Here is a 22,876-nt window from a genome sequence, read left to right as displayed (position 1 = left end):
TTAACAGCCAGCCTGAGGAGTCTGTGTAGATCTGGGGCCAGCATCTTAAAGCAGAGAGCTACTTCCCCACGTACAAGTAAGTTAAGGAGGAAGCAATATTTGGGGTAATTCTCCAGTCCTTGGATGGGACGACCTCTTTAAAGTAAACTACATCAGAAGAACAGAGATTACATTAAGATTCTGATGGAAAACATCAGGTAGTTTGAATGTTTTTTACATTAGTTTTAGGTTTATTATCATGCCTGAACCAGTACCCTGTAGATGATGATATAAATTGATCTCTGACCCGAGGCTGCATGAGTTTTACTGCTTTATAGTACAGGTTGGTGAGAGCAGCCTTTAGAACAACAGGAGCTTCACAGAGATACGTATGAACTGCGGAGCAGACAAATTACATCCAAGGGAATGACTTGAGTAAGAAGATAATCTGTTTTCTCGTTTCAGTTTCAAATTTTTAATTTCTTTGAGAATAATTCATTCAATTTTTTCCTGTGATGGAATCGGATTTAATCAGAGACGTTTCTTCTCTTTGAAAACCTCAGGTCTGTTGTTTTATTACTCTTTTGTAATGCATTATTTTTACACTTGATCCTGCTCATATTGATCAGGATCTTTGACTTTTTGAGTTGATAAACAGAAATTAAGCTTCTCTCTTCCCTACTTTAGTTAATTCTGGAACAAATGTTGCAGATTTAATTTGTAGTAATGTGTTAACACAGTTCTTATGATGTGAAGTGTTTGAGGCCTCGGTGTGCAGCCTCAGTTAATCGTGTTGAACTGATTCTTTCTCTCTCAGGCTGTGGTCTGATCAGAGTGGCTCCAAGTTGTTTTCAACATGAAGAGGTACAGCCTTTAACTTTATAGCTTCTTGTTTATCTCTGCCTGTAAACCTGTAATCTCTACAGGGGAATTTTAGATGAAGGTATCAGAGGGTAAACTCCACCAACACACCTGTTGGTGGAGTTTACCCTCTGATACTGATGTTGCAATATGTCAAGAATATAGTGGAAATGTCCCTTTTCAGTGGCCTTTCTGTCACTGACAAAGACACTTTTCAAACTTGGAGCATTTGGCTGCACATATTTTTGTATTTTCACTATGAATTGAATTAAAACTTTTTAAAAACTAAATTTTCAAAGAGAAGTATTGTTACTTTTGGTAAAATCATGGATCTGCATACATCTAACAGCACTATACTTTTATTAAACACACAAGTTATTCACAATACAGATCCTATCTGTGCCAGTTCAGTTATATCTTATATGCAAGTTATATAACTTTGCAACAACTCCACCTTCCTTTTTAGAGTTTAGGGTTATGAGAACAACTTCTTCCTCATAGAAGTTAATCAGTGACCATGAACTCTTACGACCATGAACTCTTTTTATGTCAGAAAAGAATTTCATACAGTGAAACAGGTCAGATTTAGTTTGATTTCCATTTGATCAAAGAACTTCTTGACAAACACATTGATAAATGGTATGAGTATGATGCAGAATATTTTCCATGTTGAATACACTTAGAAAGCTTGTATGGTTGGAACCATGTGATCAAAAGTAACTCACATTAAAATGTTCTTTAATTGTTGAGTTTGTAACATATGTTGTGTTTATATCAGGTCTTCACAGATGGGAGCAAAGCCCCCTGAACCCAGCAGTATGTCCGTGAACAGTGATCACTCTGCAGCCCATCCTCGAAACTCCGATGACGGACCCAACTCACATGATAAAAGGTTAAGGTTTAACTGTGTGTTGATCCGATTATACATTCGGACACTGAATTAAGCTGCTATAAAGTTCTTGATAATGCAGATTTTCAGTTCTTCTGATCATAGTAACTTAATGGCTTAAATAAAAGGGCAACTTGACTTATTTTCTTTGTGTTTAAGAACTAAGTAAATAAGTCCAGATGCCCTTTATTTAAGCCCTTAGGATACAGAATGTGTCTGTTCTTAGGTTTATTAGAATGTGCTCATCATCTCTGTCCTTTGTGCTCTTTCCAGGATATATCCTAAGAGGACAGACCCCTCAGTGATGAGCAGTGTCTCCATGAAGAGTGACCACTCCATGGGTCATCCCCTCAACATCAAAGATGGGTGCGTTTTTTATCAATAACTGTCCAAGTTCACAACAATTCTTGAGAGCTGACAACAAAACATGGTCACAAAGTGATTTTGAGGTTACCACTATTGCCTTACTTCAGCAATCCTCCTGGTTTAAAAGTTGAAGTGGCCTTTCTGTGTGGAGTTTGCATGTTCTCACTGTTCCAACATGGGTTCTCACGAGGTTATCTGGCTGTCTCCCACAGTCCAACAACATCCATATTTAGTCAATCAATTATTTAAAATCGGCAGCTTGACTTCTTTTCTTGGTTTTCAAGTAAATATATCCAGATTCCCTTTATTTAAGCCCTTAGGATACAGAATGTGTCTGTTCTTAGGTTTATTAGAATGTGCTCATCATCTCTGTCCTTTGTGCTCTTTCCAGGATATATCCTAAGAGGACAGACCCCTCAGTGATGAGCAGTGTCTCCATGAAGAGTGACCGCTCCATGGGTCATCCCCTCAACATCAAAGATGGGTGTGTTTTTTATCAATAACTGTCCAAGTTCACAACAATTCTTGAGAGCTGACAACAAAACATGGTCACAAAGTGATTTTGAGGTTACCACTATTGCCTTACTTCAGCAATCCTCCTGGTTTAAAAGTTGAAGTGGCCTTTCTGTGTGGAGTTTGCATGTTCTCACTGTTCCAACATGGGTTCTCACGAGGTTATCTGGCTGTCTCCCACAGTCCAACAACATCCATATTTAGTCAATCAATTATTTAAAATCGGCAGCTTGACTTCTTTTCTTGGTTTTCAAGTAAATATATCCAGATTCCCTTTACTTAAGCCCTTAGGATACAGAAAGTGTCTGTTCTTAGCTTCATTAGAATGTGGCACCTCTCCACTGCACATACTCATCGTCTCTGTTCTTTATCTTTGTGCTTGTTCCAGGAAGACAGACTCCTCAGGTATGAGCAGTGTCTCCATGAAGAGTGACCGCTCCATGGGTCATCCCCTCAACATCAAAGATGGGTGTGTTTTTTATCAATAACGTATATGCATAGTTATTATCTAGGATGGATTACAAAATACTTCAATGTGCATTTTGTCCAGAATATCAGACTTATTGTCTTCACTCTTGAAAACCAAGAGAAGAAGTTCAGCTGCTCTCGATCAAATGACTTAAGTTACACAAGTTCACGGTTCTTGGATTTGTTACTCAGAATGTGACTCTTTTCCATCCTAAGTGCTCATCGTCTCTGTTCTTTGTGCTTGTTCCAGGAGGACAGACCCCTCAGTGATGAGCAGTGTCTCCATGAAGAGTGACCGCTCCATGGGTCATCCCCTCAACATCAAAGATGGGTGCGTTTTCATAAAAAACTAAGGGAATAACCATGTTGAGAACTGATTTCAAAAGAAAAAAAAAGAAAAAGCACTAACCAGCTGTGTGTCTTTGTACTTCAGAGTTGACCAGGAGAGACAAGAGATGCTCAGTGGCCAGTCTACAACAGATCTGGACCTCACCTTCAAGGTTTCCTTTCACTGCTGATAACACTGAATGAAAAGCAAGGTCACCATGTAACAGCTGGATTTCTTTGTACATGATTACTCTTTTAGCTTCTTGAGGAGAACATTGTTGCTTTTGTGAAAACTGAGCTGAAGAGGTTACTGATGTTTCTAAAGCCGGGTTCTGCAAAATACTCGGCCAGTCAGATGAAAGAAGAGGAGGGTGCAGATGAGAAGCAAAAGATGAGCAGCAGAGAGGCGTTTCTGAAGATCACGCTGCATTTCCTGAAGACAATGAGGCATCAGCAGCTGGCTGACTTGTTGTACAGCAGTAAGAGAACGTAATAAATTGTAGCTTCAGTTAGTTTTTGCATCTTGACTAACTCCTTGTTGCTTGTCTTTTCAGAGACTGTTGCTCCACTGTGCCAACAAAAACTGAAATCCAACCTCAAAAAGAAGTTCCAGTGTGTGTTTGAGGGGATTCCTAAAGCAGGAAACCCAACCCTTCTGAATCAGATCTACACAGAGCTCTACATCACAGAGGGGGGGACTGGAGAGGTCACTGATGAACATGAGGTCAGACAGATTGAAGCAGCATCCTGGAAAGCAGGCAGAGCAGAAACATCCATCAGACAAGAAGACATCTTTAAACTCCCACCTGGAAGAGATGAACCAATCAGAACAGTGATGACAAAGGGAGTGGCTGGCATTGGGAAAACAGTCTTAACACAGAAGTTCACTCTGGACTGGGCTGAAGGCAAAGCCAACCAGGACATCCAGCTCCTGTTTCCATTCACTTTCAGAGAGCTGAATGTGCTGAAAGAGAAAAAGTTCAGCTTGGTGGAACTTGTTCATCACTTCTTTACTGAAACCAAAGAAGCAGGAATCTGCAGCTTTGAAGAGTTCCAGGTTGTGTTCATCTTTGATGGTCTGGATGAGTGTCGACTTCCTCTGGACTTCCACAGCAAGGAGCCCCTGACTGATGCTACAGAGTCCACCTCAGTGGATGTGCTGCTGACAAACCTCATCAGGGGGAACCTGCTTCCCTCGGCTCGCCTCTGGATAACCACACGGCCTGCAGCAGCCAATCAGATCCCTCCTGGCTGTGTTGGCATGGTGACAGAGGTCAGAGGGTTCACTGACCCACAGAAGGAGGAGTACTTCAGGAAGAGATTCAGAGATAAGAAGCAGGCCAGCAGCATCATCTCCCACATCCAGACATCACGAAGCCTCCACATCATGTGCCACATCCCAGTCTTCTGCTGGATCACTGCTACAGTTCTGGAGGATGTGTTGGAAACCAGAGAGGGAGGAGAGCTGCCCAAGACCCTGACTGAGATGTTCATCCACTTCCTGGTGGTTCAGGCCAAAGTGAAGAAGGTCAAGTATGATGGAGGAGCTGAGACAGATCCACACTGGAGTCCAGAGAGCAGGAAGATGATTGAGTCTCTGGGAAAACTGGCTTTTGAGCAGCTGCAGAAAGGAAACCTGATCTTCTATGAATCAGACCTGACAGAGTGTGGAATCGATATCTCAGCAGCCTCAGTGTGCTCAGGAGTGTTCACACAGATCTTTAAAGAGGAGAGAGGGCTGTACCAGGAGAAGGTGTTCTGCTTCATCCATCTGAGTGTTCAGGAGTTTCTGGCTGCTCTTCATGTCCATCTGACCTTCATCAGCTCTGGAGTCAACCTGATGGGAGAAGCAGCAACCTACAAAAGGTTTATATCAAGGACACTCTTCTACCAGAGTGCTGTGAACAAGGCCTTACTGAGTCCAAATGGACACCTGGACCTGTTCCTCCGCTTCCTCCTGGGTCTTTCCCTGCAGACCAATCAGAGGCTCCTACGAGGCCTGCTGACACAGACAGGAAGTAGCTCACAGACAGGAAGTAGCTCACAGACCAATCAGGAGACAGTCGATTACATCAAGAAGAAGATCAGTGAGGATCTGTCTGCAGAGAGAAGCATCAATCTGTTCCACTGTCTGAATGAACTGAATGATCGTTCTCTGGTGGAGGAGATCCAACAGGCCCTGAGTTCAGGAAGTCTCTCCACAGATAAACTGTCTCCTGCTCAGTGGTCAGCTCTGGCCTTCATCTTACTGTCATCAGGAAAAGATCTGGATGCGTTTGACCTAAAGAAATACTCTGCTTCAGAGAAGGCTCTTCTGAGGCTGCTGCCAGTGGTCAAAGCCTCCAACAAAGCTGTGTAAGTTCTCATATCTCAGACTTTGTTATACATTTATAATTGGAGGAGAAGATAATATTTTCTGTTTTTTAATTGTTCCTTCAGGCTGAGTGGCTGTAACCTCTCAAAGAGAAGCTGTAAAGCTCTGTCCTCGATTCTCTCCCAGTCCTGCAGTCTGACAGAACTGGACCTCAGTAACAACGACTTGAAGGATTCAGGAGTGAAGCATCTGTCTGTTGGACTGCAGAGTCCACAATGTAGACTGAAATCTCTCAGGTTTTAGATTTCTAAAAATAGCTACTTGTTTATTCTACAGTAAAGAGTGAATTGTAAAGTCTATGACTCTGCAGATTATCTAACATTTCTCATGCTGGTGTGCAGGCTGTCAGGCTGTCTGATCACAGAGGAAGGCTGCGTTTCTCTAAACTCAGCTCTGACCTCCAACCCCTCCCATCTGAGAGAGCTGGACCTGAGCTACAACCATCTGGGAGACGCAGGAGTGAAGCTGCTGAAGGCTGCACTGAAGGATCCAGACCGCAGACTGGACTCTCTTAGGTCTGAGTTTTTCTTAACATTTAAAGACAGTTGCATCATGGTCTTATTTTTGCATGTCAATCTGGGGGCTTCAGTCAGAATTTAAGGGGAGCAGAAACAGAGCATCACAGTGGCTAACTTTTGAATAGCTGAATTAGGTTGGAAACACAAATACTGTGTTTGAAACTGATATAAAAGTAACCTCTTTTTGTCCCAGAGACACAGCTTCCCATCAGTTGTGCTTACTTTTATTTTCCGACACTGTTTAGGAATCAGAGTTTTTACTATTTACTGTAAAATTCATGCATTCAAAGCCCCGCATTTCCACACAAGGCAATATTATAAAGGTGCACCGACTCTTTTGAGAAGTGTTAATTCTGGATTTTTTTTGGCTGCAAATGTGCATAATCTGAGTGGATTTGCCTCTCTGAGATTGGGTTTTCTTCACAGAGTGGAATGTGATGGAGCCTGGACTCTGCAAGCAGGACTGAGGAAGTGTAAGTGTGGCTTTCACCAAAGTTAACAAAAAAAGAAGGATGTTCCAGCATTATGATGTCACTGCTTTCGTCTTTTCACTGTAGACGCGTGTGACATCACTCTGGATTCGAACACAGCACACAGAAACCTCAAACTGTCTGACGACAACAGTGAGGTGACAGAGATACAAGAGCAGCAGCCATATCCTGACCATCCAGAGAGGTTTGACTTCTGTCAACAGCTGCTCGCTAAAGACGGTCTGACTGGGCGTGCTTACTGGGAAGTTGAATGGGAGGGAATGGTGTGTTTTGGAGTGACTTACAAAGGAATCAACAGGAAAGAAGGCAGTGCTAGCTGCTTGCTTGGAGGGAAAAATCAGTCCTGGACTCTGTACTGCAATGGAAAGACTTACTCTGCTATGCACAACAACAAGAGAAGAGACATCCATCCACCTCCCTCCACCTCTAACAGAGTTGGGGTGTTTCTGGACTGGCCCTCTGGCACTCTGTCCTTTTACACAGTCTCCTCAAAGACACTGTTCCACCTCCACACCTTCAACACCTCATTCACTGAACCCGTTTACCCTGCTTTTAGGATTGGGCTTCAGGACATCTTCTTTGATTCTTCAGTGTCTCTGTGTAAGCTGACGGAGGAAAAGACACTCACGTGAAAGATGGATTTTAAGATAACTGCACCAGACTCTGTAAAGGGCCTCTAATAACATGGTGTGCCATGGTCAACTTGATTTATTATTCTTTCAGCTTCTTTGTAAGTTTTGTGAAGAATGAACTGGTCCTGAGGGTTCAAAATCCAGCTCACACAACTGTATATCTATTGCATTATATCGGGTCAGGGACACACCCAACTCTGGTTGAGAGTGATAGGATTTAAATGTTTGTTTCTTACACTTTCAGACATTCAGATGTTCTGAATGATTGGTGTGATAGGTTGATTAATATCAACTCTTAGTATCTTACATGTAAACATTAAACCAGAGGAATCCAGCCCTGCAGAGTTCTATCATTTCAGCTTAACACAGCCTGACTTTTCCTTTTAACATGTGAACATGTTAAAATGTTTTTTTTTTGTTGTTTGTGAACAACCTGTATAAATCTTGACCTGAATGACAGACCACACAGAATACAACCCAATTCCCAACTCTTTGTTAAATCTAAATAAAACATAATCAAATACTTTGACAATCTTTTAAACCATTTTTTAAACTCACAAAAAAGAAGATTGAAAAAGATCAAATGTTTGATCCTTTCTTCACGGAGCCTCAAAGCCAGTTAATCTGAAAAACTTTCTGTATTTGATGGAATTGAACTCACGCTCTCTGAGCTATTTTATCACTACTGCCTTCTGAGCATTTTCAGTCTTAATTTTATGTCTTCAGTTTCAAAATATATTCTCATCCAAGTCTTAATTTGACATATTTCACAGCTCAAAGCAGTCTCAGGTGAGGCTGGAGCACTTCCTGGTTCTCTTTAAATGTAGGTTTAGCCCCGGTCTTTCCCAGCTCCACACTTGTCCCTGGAATGACTACGTCTCGTCAAGATATGCTTTTTTTGACTTTCAGTTGAAGATATTTCTGGTTCATGTGCTGAGTACTTCCCTTGCATCTGTATAGGTGCAGGACTGAGTGCTTAAGGGGACTAGTTATTAGTTCTTATTAGATACCAAATATAGGATTCAACATAGAGTCGTTAGGCCAGAGATGGTTAATAAACAGACTGTCAGACTGACCATCGGGTTCTTGGTCACTTACCTGACTAAGGCCAGCTCCAGCAAGAGTTCTGGTGGTTCCAAACTTCTATCATTTAGGGACGATGGAGGCCATTGTACTCACTGGGCTCTTCAGCTACTTTTCTGTAGCTATGGGACCTTTTAGAGAAAAGTGTGTGCAGTCCACCTGTGGTACTGAAATAGAACAGGTGGACTGCAATCAGGCTGTAGAAACTTTGAAGGATGATTAGTGGAAATAGGATGCACCTGAGCTGACTTTTGAGGGTCATGGCAAACACTGAATACATATGCAACTGTTTTTTTGCTTTTCTATTTTCAATAAATCTGCAAAAGTTTCAAACAAACTTGTTTCACTTTGTCGTGATGGGGTGTATTGGTTGTAGAATTTTGAGGTAACATATGAATATATTTGGAAATAAGGCTGCGTCACAGGATACTGTGGAAAAGCGCTGTGAATACTTTCTGAATGCACTGTGTGAAACTGCCTGTCTTTATTCTGGGTCAGAGGTGCTATTGCATAATAAGGGGGCGGACCTGCTGAGTGAGTGTCCAACAAGGGCAAGTTTATGCTTGTGAGTGAGATCAACCGCCTGCACTCAGCAGCAGAGACAATCCAGACTGTTGTCACTCTGTCGGGGTCGGAGAAGATGGCGGAGAAGAAGGCCGTTTTGTTCAACTTCTGGGGAGTTGTTGTCCCTTCAAGACCTGATGCCGTTTTCCACAAGCTGGAGGAGTTGCACAACCTGCCGGGGTGAGAGGCAACTGTTGGGCAACCACTGTAACAAATGAGCTGTTTGGTGAGCAGCATTACGCGTGTAACACTTAAAAATTGCACGTGAAGATGTGTAAACGTATCATTTTCCACATTATTTAAATATCGGGGTTGCGTGCGAAGCAGGAACATGCAACTCGAGTTTTTCATTTCCACGGCTTAAACTTTTCGGGTTTAATAATACAAGTACAGCTACATGATAATGTGTGGAAACCTGAGCAACATTATTTTATAAATGGTGTACTTTTGAATTAATTATAGATTAAATAACCGTGTATTTAATTGGCAAACTCAACACTGGACTTTATAAAGCACGTTTCGTTATATAACCAATTGTTGAATGCGTTTTGCACACATTTGTGTTCTTGTGGATGTGGTAAACTCCCTATATTAGTTAATGCATGCTGAGCACAAAGTTAAAGCATTATATATGTTGTTCTTAACATTTGACTAATTTCTAGGAAGAACAAATTGACCTGGTTCCGCTCTGTGGTTAAAGTTTGTCGCGTTTCTTTATCACGCATTTAATTAATTTTAGAGTGGCTTCTATCGAAATTTATTATTAAAAAATAAGGCTTTTTGTAATCATGGCTCGAAGTTTACCTGAAATAATAAGTTTTACATTTTGATATGTGTGGTTAACCATTCCAAATGTCTACAGCAGGAAATTTAAACTAAAACCAAACATGGGAGTAAAAAGTCAAATGATGCCATTTTATTTCACTTGTTTTAGATGCTCACCCAGTATTTTTATAGAGAATACAGTACATGAATAGAACTGTTGTAATAACCTGCTAGAAAAGACATGAACACACTCACATACACATGTTTTGTTTCAGAAAACCTGGCTGATAATCAGCACTATCTCACCATTTAGCAAGGTTTTCATGGTTGGGGGTTTGCTGAGCCAGATAACCCGAATAATTCCTGGTATATACTAAGGGAAGTGATGACTAATGCAGGTGTGTGACGGTTTGTAACAGAAAGCTGGTGTGAAATGAAGACAAAGGCCTTACTAATTAAATGGGGAAGTAAAGTTAACTAAGGCAAAAAAACCAGATAATACAGATTATGGGCATTCAAATGACAAGGACCACTGTGAAACTAAGAACATAACAAAAAACCTACAGCTTGTTTATGTTCTCAACTGATTTGTTTCATGTCTAATGACTATATTTTAATACTGATATGTGGTTTCAGGTGGAGTAAATGAGTAATTGTTGCTTCCGGACCATTGAAAATAGGAGTATAAACTAGCTGATCAATGTAATCCTTGCTTCTGCACTTCTCGCTTTGTCGTGTTAATGTCACAGATTGCTTGTCCCGCTGAAGTTTATTCTGTGCTGTGGTTGTCAGGGGTTTTCTGTCCAGTTTGGTGACCCAAAAGGACAGTGCCATGATGCAGGCAGAGAGAGGAGACATCACTTTTACTCAGGTGGGTGAGGCCTCTTGCTGTTTCCTGTCACGACTGTCGTTTCTGTGTTTGCTTTTGTTGAAGGAGTGGAGGTGTTGGTCTGTGCAGATGCTCCCAGCGTTCGAGGCCGAGTGCGTGAAAGAGGCCAAGGCCAGAGGTGTGACTCTGCCATCTGACTGGTCAGTCAAAGGCTTGGTGGAGGAGCTAAGAAAGGCTATGATGGATGCACAAGAAACAGTACTAAAGACAACAGCCAGTCTGCGTTGCAGTGGTATACAAAATATTGAACTTTACACACTGAACACTTACAATTTTTAATACTATATCTACAGTAATACTTTAAAATTTCCAGACCTTCTCTCCTTTCATGTTGTCCTTTTACAGCCATTAAACTGTTTCCTGTCCTTCAGTATGTTATTGCTTTTTGAGTAAAGTTATACTCCGGACGAAAAGGGAGTTTACAGTCCTTACGAACAGCCTCATGTATATTCCAGCCTTTAATCGTGTTACTTAAAGACCTCATCAATAAACATCTTTGCAGATTTCCTGCACAGTGACTGCAGAAAAGTACAGTTTGAGAAAAGTGATGTTTTTCGAACAGTCAAGCATACAAAGCTCTTGTTGCAACTGCCTCTCCGTAAAATAAATATTAATTTTTAAATATGCATAACACTGGTTATTTAAAATGTAATCTTTCAAAGAAGCTGATCACTGACAGGCGAGGGGACTGATCCATGGCTGTACTTTTACTATAAACTCTGTAGGAGTACTGACAGCCGTGCTGGCCAACCACTGGCTAGATGACGGCGCAGAAGGAGACAGCGCAGCCCATCTTCTCTGTCTGCTCGGTGGCCATTTTAACCTGGTCCTCCAGTCCTGTCATTCAGGTCACAGGGTCCCTGATCCTGCCATGTTCACATCTGCTCTGCAGCAGCTGGGAGTGACATCAAAGCAGGTGGAGGACACTCCTGTGTAAGAAAATATCTTTCTTTTCCCGGTGGAAAGTCTGACTTAATCTTGGTTGTCTCTCAGGCTCTGTGGATGGATGTGGATGAGGAGAGTGTGAAGGCAGCAGAGGGAGCAGGAATGAGGGCCATCCTGGTGGAAAATCTGGATGTCGCTCTGGAGAAACTGTCCAGTTTCACTGGAGTTCCGGTACAAACCAGTCTGCAGTATTACAGATTTTCCCCATTAGTACTTAGTTTGCTTTTCTCAAATAGCTTTTCTTGTGCAGTAATTATTTTTCCTGCAGTTTGACTGTAAAACAAAAGGCTTAAGGCTTGAAGGCTTAATTTAAGTGATGTCTGTAGAAAATGAGGCTACTGTGGAAACAGCTGCTAACATATACCTTTTTATTTCTCAGTCTGTTGGAGCAGAGAGTCCTCCAGCATCCTGCCGCCCTGACCAAGTGTCTCATGGATACGTCACCATCAGAGTAATGATCTGAATCAGTGTCAGCAGCTCATTATATCATGCAAATATAACTGAAATACTGTAATCTTTGTGTCCCAGCCTGGAGTGAGGACTCACTATGTTGAAATGGGCTGTGGTCCACCAGTCTTGTTGTGCCACGGCTTCCCTGAGAGCTGGTACTCCTGGAGGTACCAGGTGAGCTGTCTCCTTTGGTTGAAGCCTCAGAACAAAAGAAGCATTTTGTTGTGTGTTTTCCTACCTTTCTGATCTCTAAAAGATCCCAGCCTTGGCTGCAGCAGGGTTCAGGGTGTTGGCTTTAGACATGAAGGGATATGGAGAGTCCACGGCGCCTCCTGGTTAGTAGGAACCAGTTGTTTTTTTTCCCAAGCATCATGCTTTGCATCTCTGAACTGTGTTCTTACCTTTTTATCTCAAATATATGTAATTTGTCCACTCACAGACATAGAAGAATATTCTCAGGAGCAGCTTTGCAAGGTTCGAACTCACTATCATTAATGAACATGATGTTCAATACGTTTACATAGATTTAATCATATTTTCTCTACTTGCAGGATTTAATGACATTCTTGGACAAAATGGTGATACCACAGGTCACCCTGGTGGGTCACGACTGGGGCGGCGCTCTGGTGTGGACCATGGCCCAGTATTATCCCGAGAGAGTCAGGTGAATACAGGCACACATCAAAACGGATTTCGTGTCATTTCCTGGGTGCTCTGTGTCAAAGTGAATTGTGTTTTTCATTCGTGTGAAGTGCCGTAGCATCTCTGAACACTCCACTGTTCCCAGTGGATCCTTCAGTTTCTCCAGGCAAGAAACTGAAGGATATTCCCATCTTTGACTACCAGATCTACTTCCAAAAACCTGTAAGTTACAGCTTCATTTATCACTCTGTGAATATGAGGATGATGTTAAATATACAACTGCTGAGTATTTCGCATCTAATAGATATGCATCTGATTGACCTGATACCTCATCCAGGTCATCAGAGACAGAGAGAAAGCTAGAAAAAGGAAAGAAACTCTGACTGAAATTGTACAGATCTGGGCTTCCTAAAACTAGACAAAGACACCCAGATAATGTGGTTAGAATCTGTTAACTCACTGTCACTTAAAGTATTTCCAGGCTGACGCTCTGCTCTAATAAAATCCTGATTTAAATAACCAAAGTCCGATCTGATAAAACAACCATTCGAGTCATTTAAAGACGACGCCTGTGCAGTGAATTCAGCTGTCTTTATCTGTTTGGTCAGACATGGCCAGCTTAATTTGTAGTTTTCTTCTAAGCTTCCAATGAATTCCCTTACGCCCCCAAACACGCTTTTGTTTCTTTTTTTGTTTACTTTTAATGTTGAACTTTGGAACTCCACATAGCTGCTTGGGTTTGAACAATTAATATCAAAGCTATACAGTCATGCTGTTGAATGGGTAGAATAATCCTCGGTCTCATAATGATAAGATACCTGACTTTGGACTTTAAAGATAACACTGCAACAAATGACAAGCTCAAACCCAAAATCACACTAGCATACTAACCCTTATCCTTTGGATGTTGGATCAAAATAGTCATTCAGCTGGTTGAGGGATTGCGCTCTTAATCTCTAAACTTCCCTGCCTTTCTCCAGCACTTTGGGCTCTTTATCCAGGTGGTTAAATTAGTAATTTGTGCATATACATGATCTTCCTTTTCTGTTGGATGTGTAGCTTGTGTTTGTGGGTTACAGGGTGCAGCAGAGGCTGAGCTGGAGAAGGATTTAGAGAGATCATTCAAGATTTTCTTTTCCAGCAGCAGTGAAGCAGTGAGTAGAGGCACAAACATGACATGCAGTATTGGTTCTGTACAGATAGATATATTCATGTGATAAAATGACCTTTTCTTCAGGCAAGTCGTCCTGCAATCAGCACTAAAGGAGTCTGCGCTCGAGGTAAGATTTCCAGCTTCCTGATGTAAACTCTCACTCTTTTAATCCAAGTCAGTTCTGTTATACACTTTGTTATGTATGTGCTGCATCACAGGCGGCCTGTTTGTGGGTCTGCCGGACCAGATTCCCCGGAGCTCCATGCTGACGGAGGCCGACCTGAAATACTACGTGAACCAGTTCAAAGAGAGCGGTTTCAGGTGAAGATTTATTGACTTAATAAAGGAGTAGAAAACATTACATAAGTTGGCCTACAGCTCTATAAAAGCAGAAGTTCTGTTAGTCTGCTGGTCTGGAAGATTCAGGTGTGTGTTAACAATGCTAAGGAGGAAATCAATGATCTTAGAGAAGGGGACTCTTCAGGCCTCAGTTAGCATGTTAAAGGTCAAAGGTCATGACAGCACAGTTAGAAAAAGACTGAACAAGGATGGCTTGTTTGGAAGGGCTGCAGGAGAAAGCCTCTTCTCTCTAAAAAGAACATGGCAGCACAGCTTAGGTTTGCAAAGCTGCATCTGAACAAAGCTCAAGACTTCTGGAACAATGTCCTTTGGACAGACCAGACCAAAGTGGAGATGTTTGGTCCTAATGCACAGCAGCACGTTTGGAGGAAACCAAACACAGCATATCAGCACAAACACCTCATACCAGCTGTCAAGCACGGTGGTGGAGGGCTGATGATCTGGGCTGGTTCTGCAGCCACAGGACCTGGGCACCTTGCAGTCATTGAGTCCACCATGAACTCCTCTGGATACCAAAGTATTCTAGAGTCAGATGTGAGGCCATCTGTCCCACAGCTAAAGCTGGGCTGAAACTGGCTCATCAACAGGACAAAGATCCCAAACACAGCAGCAGATCTACAGCAGAATGTGGGAAAAAGAAAAGAATCAAGGTGTTGCAATGGTCCAGTCAGAGTCCAGACCTCAGCCTGACTGAAATGCTGTGGTGGGACCTTAAGAGAAGAGTGGCCGAGATTCCTCCAGAACCATGAGAGAGACTGATAACGTCCCACAGGAAACCATCACTGCAGCTCACTGCTGCTGAAGCTGCTGGATCAGGGGTTCACTTAGTTTTACACTCACTGCTGCTGAAGCTGCTGGATCAGGGGTTCACTTAGTTTTACACTCACTGCTGCTGAAGCTGCTGGATCAGGGGTTCACTTAGTTTTACACTCACTGCTGCTGAAGCTGCTGGATCAGGGGTTCACTTAGTTTTACACTCACTGCACCTTAGAAATTAAAAAAGGTTATACTTATGACTGTTTGCAACCAATCAGTTTCTAGATTATTACATTTTTTTTATCACTAACGGGATTAAAGATAGCATGATGTTAAAGGTTTGGAAACGTTTTAAGATTACTTAAATGGCAGTGATACCAGGAATTGTGATTTAAACAATTTCAACATTTTTCATCTTTTCAGTTACAGAGTTGTTGATGTTATGATGCTATGAGAAGTTTTAAGAAATCTATTCCTGACTCATTGAATACCATATATATGGGCCAATGTTATGTCATAAAACAGCATTTAATCATTTGGTCGATACATTTTTTTCCCCTTTTGTGTCTCGTTACATAGGGGACCATTGAACTGGTATCGGAATACTGATGCCAATTGGAAGTGGATGTGTTCCCGACCCAAGGGGAAGGTTCGTAAGAGTGCTTTAGTGCACTAAAACTTGCATGCTCACGAGTCATTCTCCAGTCACATTAATATCTTTGCAAACTAATTTGACTCAAACTTTCAGGAAAACAGAGATGGTCTGAAAAGAAATGCAGTGAAACGCTCTGCCTACAGAAGATTGTAAAGTAAAAGCAGTATTCTGAGCACCAATTGCTGCTAAAACCTTTTGTTCTTACTGAAAACAGTTTTAAGATACAATGAAATCACCATCAGAATATTGTAATATCCATCAAATATAAGAAAATACTTTTTTTTTTCTTTTCTAAAAATACATTTATTAATAACTGTTCACCATCAAAATAGACAGCGGTTTTTGGGTGAAGTACAAAAAAACGTGGATGTCTATATTGCAAAGAATGTCATGCCCAAATATGGAACATGTCGGCCATTTTCTTTGGCCAGCATTAGGTGTTGACTGATGGCTTTGACTCAGGCTGCCTAAACTCAGCCAATGGCATAAAATGGAAGAGAGAAGGGCAATTATTATTAGTCATTTTATATATATAAAAACTCGGGCATCAGCTGGTAGAAACTTTTGGCTAGCTTGTAGCTTAAATCCTGAACTTTAAGTTTTTGTTATTTCTACTAAATCTTGTGAAAATATCCAACCAAATAACACGTATATGAGCAAGCTGATTTCAATCGTTGATGTACATCTTTAAACATGCCTCTGAAAAATAGCTTCACTTAAAAGCAAAAGGATCTGCCCACCTTCATTAAAGGCCTTTTCTTCTTCGTGCGTTTGCTCGTCAGGTTCTGATGCCGGCGCTGATGGTGACAGCAGGCAAAGACCCCGTGCTGCTGCCGGTCATGTCCCATGGTATGGAGGACTTGGTAAGAAAATCAGCAGCAAGAGAAACACAAGAGTCATCACAGGTTATTTTAAATTGATCGAATATTCGTTACTTGTCAACTGCAGATTCCAAACCTGAGCAGAGGGCACATCGAGGAGTGTGGACACTGGACTCAGATGGACAAGCCAGAGGAAGCTAACAAAATCCTGATATCGTGGCTTAAAGAGACACACAGGAAGGCTGGGGGTGTTACTGTGGCACCAAAGCTGTGAAGATGGAGCGAGGAAATGGAGAAAGTAATAGGGAGGGAAGGATAGATGGGGAGGATTCAAGAAAGATGGAAGAAGGGAATGACAGGATAAGGTTTAAGAAGTAAGGAAGGAGGGAATTAGAGAAGAAAAAAGGTTGGAGGGAAGTACAGTGGAAGGGGAGAAAGGAAGGAGAAGATCAAGGCAGGAAGATAAGGAAACCAACTGATAAAAGAAGGAAGGAGGGGCAAGAAGACTGAATTGGGCAAAAATAATGAGTAAAAAATTAAATTATATTTCTAAATCTTTGTGATAGAATAAATAAAGCAAATCTCTCAGAGCCTAAATGCAAATATTTAAATGAGTAACTGAAAAGTTCAACTGTTATTGGAATTGCTTTAAAATGACTATGTTCTGTTCCTCTACTATAAAATGTTTGAACTCATGTTAGCTGATGCATTTAGTTTGTTGTGACACCATAAGTGTGACATCACAAGGAACATATTGTACAGATTTACAATGAAGCTTTAATCATTGAGTGGAAACTATGACACGTATTTTTGATCGAGACTCGTCTATCATGAGATGAAACCCCTTTATCCAGCAAGAAGAGAAGATAAACGGCTTCAACTCTGTTTTTAAAGCACTTCTCTGTAACATTCTGCAGCATTTTAATCAAAATGGTGATGTTTTAACACTGGAATAAAATATAATTACGAGTTATTTTTTCATTTTATATTGATATCAAATAAAATGGTCATCTTTGAAATGATGGGTGACAGTTTCTCTCAAATCTGTATTTTTATACACCGTTACTGAGTGAATCATGAATAAGATACTGACCAGGAACAGTTGGTAAAATGTCCGATTATCAACAACCGGCAAACAAGACATTTCCAAAGATGGTAAAAACACTGAAAAAAAAAACAAAATAACACCACAAGCGTAATTTTATTTAAAAAAAAAACATCTTATGACAAATATTCATCACATTACAGAATTATCATCACATTTTTCAGTGGAAAAAACAACATTCGTCTCCCTAAACAAAGAACTTTTCAGCATTTCCTGCTGCAAGGTGACTTTACTCTCAAATATTTCAGTTTCTTCTAATATATATGTGAAAAAACAAAACAACGGCTACATCAATTGCAATAATAATCAAGACAGATGAAGACTGATGAGTGAAAAGGAGGAAAGGTTGAACAGGTAATAATCTGGGAACAAGGGGCTAAGATTATTAAGGAAGGATGGAACGTAGTAAGAGAAGAAAGAGCAAGGAAAGTAAGGGAAGATGGAAAAAGTCAAGGGAGAGATGGGCCGATGGAGGGAAGGATTCAAGGATGGATGGAAGAGTGTAAAAAAGGGGAAGAGAGAATGAGGAAGCTATGCATGAAGAAAGATGGAAGGAAGGAAAAGAAATAAAAGGCAGGCATGACAGAGGGATTGTGGGAAAGGAAGGGAGAATGATAGGAAGAAAGGATGTGAAGAAAAGGAGGGAGGGGGAGGACACAAGGAAGGGGAGGAGGGATATGAGAGGAAATAAGGTGAAAAGGGGGAAATGATGCAAAAGATAAAGAGCAAGAATGGAAGAAGGCGAGAATGGTCAACGGAGAGAAAGGGTAAAGAAAGGGGAAATGACTTTTAAAACGTCCTCTTTTTAGGATTTACAGGAAAACTCTGGAGTCTGGCGCCCTCTGGTGGCGAAAACTGAACACAGCGCTCACAGCTTCTTCTTCTTAAACAGCTTCTCCCAGGCCGGCATGATGTGCTCGTAGACCCTGTCTATCTGTAAGGCACAGACACACCTGCTTCAGACACATGTCACCTGAAGTAAGGCGAGTGTTCTAGCTTCACTCAGATCACCTGTTCGGACTTCTTGACTCCATATCTGAATAGCGTCGCCTGGTGCTCACTGTTGTGAAACAGGATGTCAAACGTGACCTCACGGCCCATCATGTCTTCGATGGCCGGTTTCACCACAGTGTGGAAGTCTCTGGGTGCGTGTGTTTCATCCAACATGTTACTGACCTGGTGTTACACAGTGACATGTAGTTTTAAAGTGAAATTGTGACTTGTTACCTGGTACATTTTGCAGGAAGACTGCTTGTTTTACCTTGTATTTTGATCCCAGCAGCTCCAGGGGATCCAGTTTGATCTCTGACCTCAGAGCTCGGCCAAACAGCGGGATCTTGGTGTCAGAATCTGGAAGATCAATACATTATATATTACAGATTAAAGTCAGCCAGTGCAGGATAAACACAACACTGCTGAAATGGAACAACTTAAGTTAGACAGAATATTAAATAAAGTAATTATTTGTGATGTGATGTTTTTTGTTCCTTTGCTCGAAGCAGATGTCAGGAAAGAATAAAAGAAGTAATAAAGGTAGAATGCAGCTCCATCAGGCTAATTAGGATAGATTCAATGGAAAAACAGGACATTTGAATCTGGTTTCCAGAATAACTTTTGTAGATTTAAAATGATAAACATCTCACTGATTTTCTGCCACATTAAGGGAACAAAACCTTAATCCTCACATCATTTTCCTTTTCAGACAATCACTTATATCAGTTTGAGTGTTAAAGTTTCTCTTTAAATGATAATATCTGAGGCTCAAAACCTCCCCAACAAGTAAAAACAATCCTCAGTGATACTATTGAACCTGCTCCTGTAAAATCTTAAACTTCTGGTGATTGTTCTGCTGTCAGCTCTCTGCACTTTGAGGTCTCAGAGGCACAGACCTCGACAGGTCAGGTGAGCGACGTAGGGGACGCCATCCCTCTCTCCGTAGTACACCCCAAAATGGGAGAAGTATTTGTTCCTGGGATACTCCACGATGTCTCCCGGGAACAACTTGGGACAGGAATTTTTCTGCAAGAAAAACAATCAAATGAACTGTCTCAGAGAGTCTGCAGTGACTCTGCTTTAACCACATGCTGGAGGTGAAGAATCCGTTTCAAACACCAAAGCAGCAGGCTGCTGACCAACAGCAGCGAGACCTCTGTCCTCCACACTGCCTAAAATATTCAGTCACTCATGCAAGATAGCAGTTTCTCATCAAACCACAAAAAACCTGAATAGTCTGAAACGGGGAAGCTGCAAAATGAGAAGCAGCGTCATGGATATACAGATTATTTTTGCCTTTTTTCCCCCAATAATAAACCTTTTTGTGTTGTTTTGATCTGTTTTAAGGTGTAAGCAATCAAATACAACGCTTAATTATTTCGTATATGATACACATCACCTTCCTGGCAAAGTATTACAAATTTAAAGTGTGTTATTTCATAGTAAATGATGAAAAAACGCCAAATGAGCTGATAGAAAAAGCTTGCTCAGGCCTGTTTTACTGACCAATCAGAGCGAAGTGGGATCTGTCCTGAAAACTCGGAAATATGTAGAGGCAGAGTTCAAAAAACCCCATTTAGTTTCAGTATGTAATGTTAAGCACAAAAAGACTTCAGAAATTAAATTACTCAGTGCTTATTACAATAAAATTGGGCACATCGATAGTAGTTTTCTTATCTAAGAACAAGCAATTTCCAGCTAAAATGATCCTTGTTGGCTGTGTTATCTCAGAGGAAGCTAACCAAAAGTTGTTCTACATCTTTAAGACTTTACAGATGCAACAGATTAGAATTTCATCAATTTATTTGAAAATTTCACCAGACGGGGACGTTATTTTCAAGGTGAATCATCCAATAGGTGTGAGGAGCGAGGACCTTGGAAGTCTTTTCATGTGTCCTGCACCAAAGCATCATGGAAATATACAGATATTTAGTCACTCGGTGCCTTTACATGTGGTTGTGGTTACCATGGTCACAAATCTATACGTGATATTCAGGAGGCAGCTTGGATGATGGAAATTTAATTTTAGCTTCACCTTTGATTTTAAGTGTAAAGGTTCATGAGTCGGCAGCTGAACGTTTCTCACTTCAGGGGAATCTAAAGAAGCATAGCGTCTGAAAATAGTGGAGCATGAGGAAAACAAACATCATGGCAGTTTCTAAGAAAGTGTGACGTGAAAGCCTCGATTTCAGGAAATCACATTTGAGAGAAAAAGTCTGAGAAGAATTGAACTTTAGGTCTAATTTTACACTGAAAAACAATGACGACGCCTTTTCTTTTCAATGCTTTTGTGAAGAGTGGAGTAAAAAAAAATGTTGTTGATGAGAATATCTTTTTTTTTCTGCTGAATTAAAAAGCAAAGAGACACATTTAAAAAAGTTCCATGAAGACATTTCTGTAGAACTTGAGCTGTACTCACCAGGCCCATGAGTGACTGTAGTTACCGTAGCTTTCTCCACTTGCTTCTGAGAGTAAATGCATGATGCTCACACAGGAACCCCGTCTGATTTACATACCCATGAGATGTTAGAGCTTATCGGTCTGTCGCTGTCACAGTCGACCGACCTCCTTCACATCACCCCACATCCCACCTATATGGCCTCCACTCTGAATTTGTCACATTTTCCTGTTTTAACTTCACTTTAGGGTCAGTGTTGCGGCTCAGGGTGTCTTTGGAGAAAGTTCTGTGGTTTTAAATGAGTCATTTCAGTGTAAAAGACCACGACTTCACCTCAGCGTCCAGCTCCCACCACCTCAGGGTGTGTGAGCAGGTGTTTCCTAAACAGAGAGGCTGAAAGAGGAAGTAGGCTTAGATAAAAAAGATGAGAGAGAGTTCTAGGCAACCATTAGCTCCCAGTGTTGTTTCGACAGATTAATTAATGAGCAGACTTTTTAAATGTGCAATATTAACATAAAGATAATTAAACTCGTATTTTATGCTGATGATTTTACGTTAGATTAACAAGACAAAGGTGAATGTTACCGTAACAACATAAATGAATGATTTTTAATTAAGATTTAATGGTTAATTAAGATTTAATTCTAATCATTTTATCACTTACCAGCCATTTATCATTACATTTCTAGTTTTTCCTCAGGGAATATGAACCACCTTCCGAAGCTTCATATATATTTTTTCCCCTTTATAATATGGTATTTCACAGATTTTACCCCAAAAACCCTCAGCTGGTTCATGTTGTCAGGTTGGTAAATATTGAACTTAACAACGAATACAAATCAAAGCTTATTTTCTAGGCTACTTTGAACAAATAAGAAACTCGTGCGGAGCTTGAAGTCTTATTGTCACTTGGCTAAAAAGATGTTCAATGGATGAAGAATCCGACTATAAATGCATACAGAACATCAGAAAAATAAAATAATACATCACAAAAATCAGGAGTATTTTCGAATACCAACCAGTAAGCTAACAGTCAGTTAATTCTCCGTATCCCACGGTGTGAACAGGCTGACAAATGTGAATAGCTCATAAAACACACAGTAACAACAGATCATCTTTAAATCAGCCTTCAGATATATGAACGTCTCCCTCCGTCTGTGATGGAAACCTCATAAACTTATAGTTCTTGACTAAACTCTTCCCTGATTTGACTTTCAAACCGTAATAACCTCCAAAATAAATATAGAAATCAGGAGTTACTCCCTTTTCCTGCATATTCAATACCCAAACCAGTCCGTCCAAAAGTCCCTGAACAAGATCATCAGCTTCTGTGTCGAGAGTGCATTTCCATCTCAAAATCTCATCTTCAAAAGGCATTTAATGCATGTTTCAACACATCAGAAGCTGCTTTTTTTCAGACAAACTGCTTTTCAGTTCCAGTAAACGTTCTCATGTTGAAATGTTTGATATTCACAGGAGGCAGAAGTCAAGATGTCATGAAAATAAAGTCACAAATAGAGAAAATAAGAGATCAAAATATAACCAACCTCCTTTACCTTCGAGGAGGAAAAAGATGTTACGAGAACAGACGTGATTTCTTAAATAAAGTCGTTTTTGGAAGATATAAAACATGCAGCACAATGAGGATAAGGAGCATGTATTTAAGTGTGTGCATGTTGGTTAAAGCTCGGGTCCTTGACCTCCCAAACCTGACACCAAGCAGCTAAAACAGCCAAAATTATCTTCCTCCGGTTCTTAACATTCTCAACATTACATATTTGGTTTTTACATTTAAATAAGAGTCTCTGAGCTTCACTTGACATTAAAACTAACATGTAAACAAAGAAACAAAAAAACAGCTGGTGTATTTGTGGTTTTT

General features: G+C 40.8%; 3 protein-coding genes across 4 annotated transcripts; 2 read left to right on the top strand and 1 right to left on the bottom strand.

Moving 5' to 3' along the window:
* The first annotated feature begins 1,619 nt into the window (after positions 1-1,619).
* Positions 1,620-7,418, top strand: LOC140291070 (protein NLRC3-like). The gene is made up of 9 exons (XM_072379390.1): positions 1,620-1,732; positions 2,003-2,095; positions 3,510-3,576; positions 3,663-3,882; positions 3,958-5,758; positions 5,843-6,013; positions 6,119-6,292; positions 6,722-6,768; positions 6,853-7,418. Exons 1-9 carry the CDS (start codon positions 1,629-1,631, stop codon positions 7,416-7,418), a joined length of 3,243 nt encoding a protein of 1,080 aa, XP_072235491.1. The 5' UTR covers positions 1,620-1,628.
* Positions 7,419-9,045: 1,627 nt separating this feature from the next.
* Positions 9,046-17,470, top strand: ephx2 (epoxide hydrolase 2, cytoplasmic). 2 transcript variants are annotated; one of them, XM_072374208.1, is made up of 17 exons: positions 9,046-9,245; positions 10,623-10,701; positions 10,789-10,951; positions 11,445-11,635; positions 11,713-11,835; positions 12,044-12,115; positions 12,193-12,288; positions 12,371-12,449; positions 12,554-12,588; positions 12,666-12,778; positions 12,867-12,978; positions 13,836-13,910; positions 13,994-14,036; positions 14,128-14,230; positions 15,605-15,674; positions 16,463-16,543; positions 16,629-17,470. In XM_072374208.1, exons 1-17 carry the CDS (start codon positions 9,061-9,063, stop codon positions 16,773-16,775), a joined length of 1,767 nt encoding a protein of 588 aa, XP_072230309.1. In that variant the 5' UTR covers positions 9,046-9,060; the 3' UTR covers positions 16,776-17,470. The 2 variants fall into 2 exon arrangements, with proteins under 2 accessions (XP_072230309.1, XP_072230331.1); XM_072374230.1 differs by having other exon boundaries at positions 9,206-9,291.
* A 308-nt stretch (positions 17,471-17,778) lies between these two features.
* plaat1l (phospholipase A and acyltransferase 1-like) lies at positions 17,779-21,096 on the bottom strand. The gene is made up of 5 exons (XM_072375181.1): positions 21,019-21,096; positions 19,496-19,625; positions 18,868-18,956; positions 18,618-18,782; positions 17,779-18,540 (listed from the first exon to the last, which is right to left on the bottom strand). The coding sequence occupies exons 1-5, from the start codon at positions 21,025-21,027 to the stop codon at positions 18,475-18,477; spliced, it is 459 nt and encodes a 152-aa protein (XP_072231282.1). The 5' UTR covers positions 21,028-21,096; the 3' UTR covers positions 17,779-18,474.
* Positions 21,097-22,876: the final 1,780 nt, after the last annotated feature.

Source organism: Leuresthes tenuis, unplaced genomic scaffold (assembly GCF_036924035.1).
Source record: "Leuresthes tenuis unplaced genomic scaffold, fLeuTen1.0.hap1 SCAF_1, whole genome shotgun sequence".
In the NCBI taxonomy this organism is placed as follows: Eukaryota; Metazoa; Chordata; class Actinopteri; order Atheriniformes; family Atherinopsidae; genus Leuresthes; species Leuresthes tenuis.
Note: the sequence above shows the minus strand (reverse complement) of the source record. Positions and strands in the feature narration are given on the sequence as shown.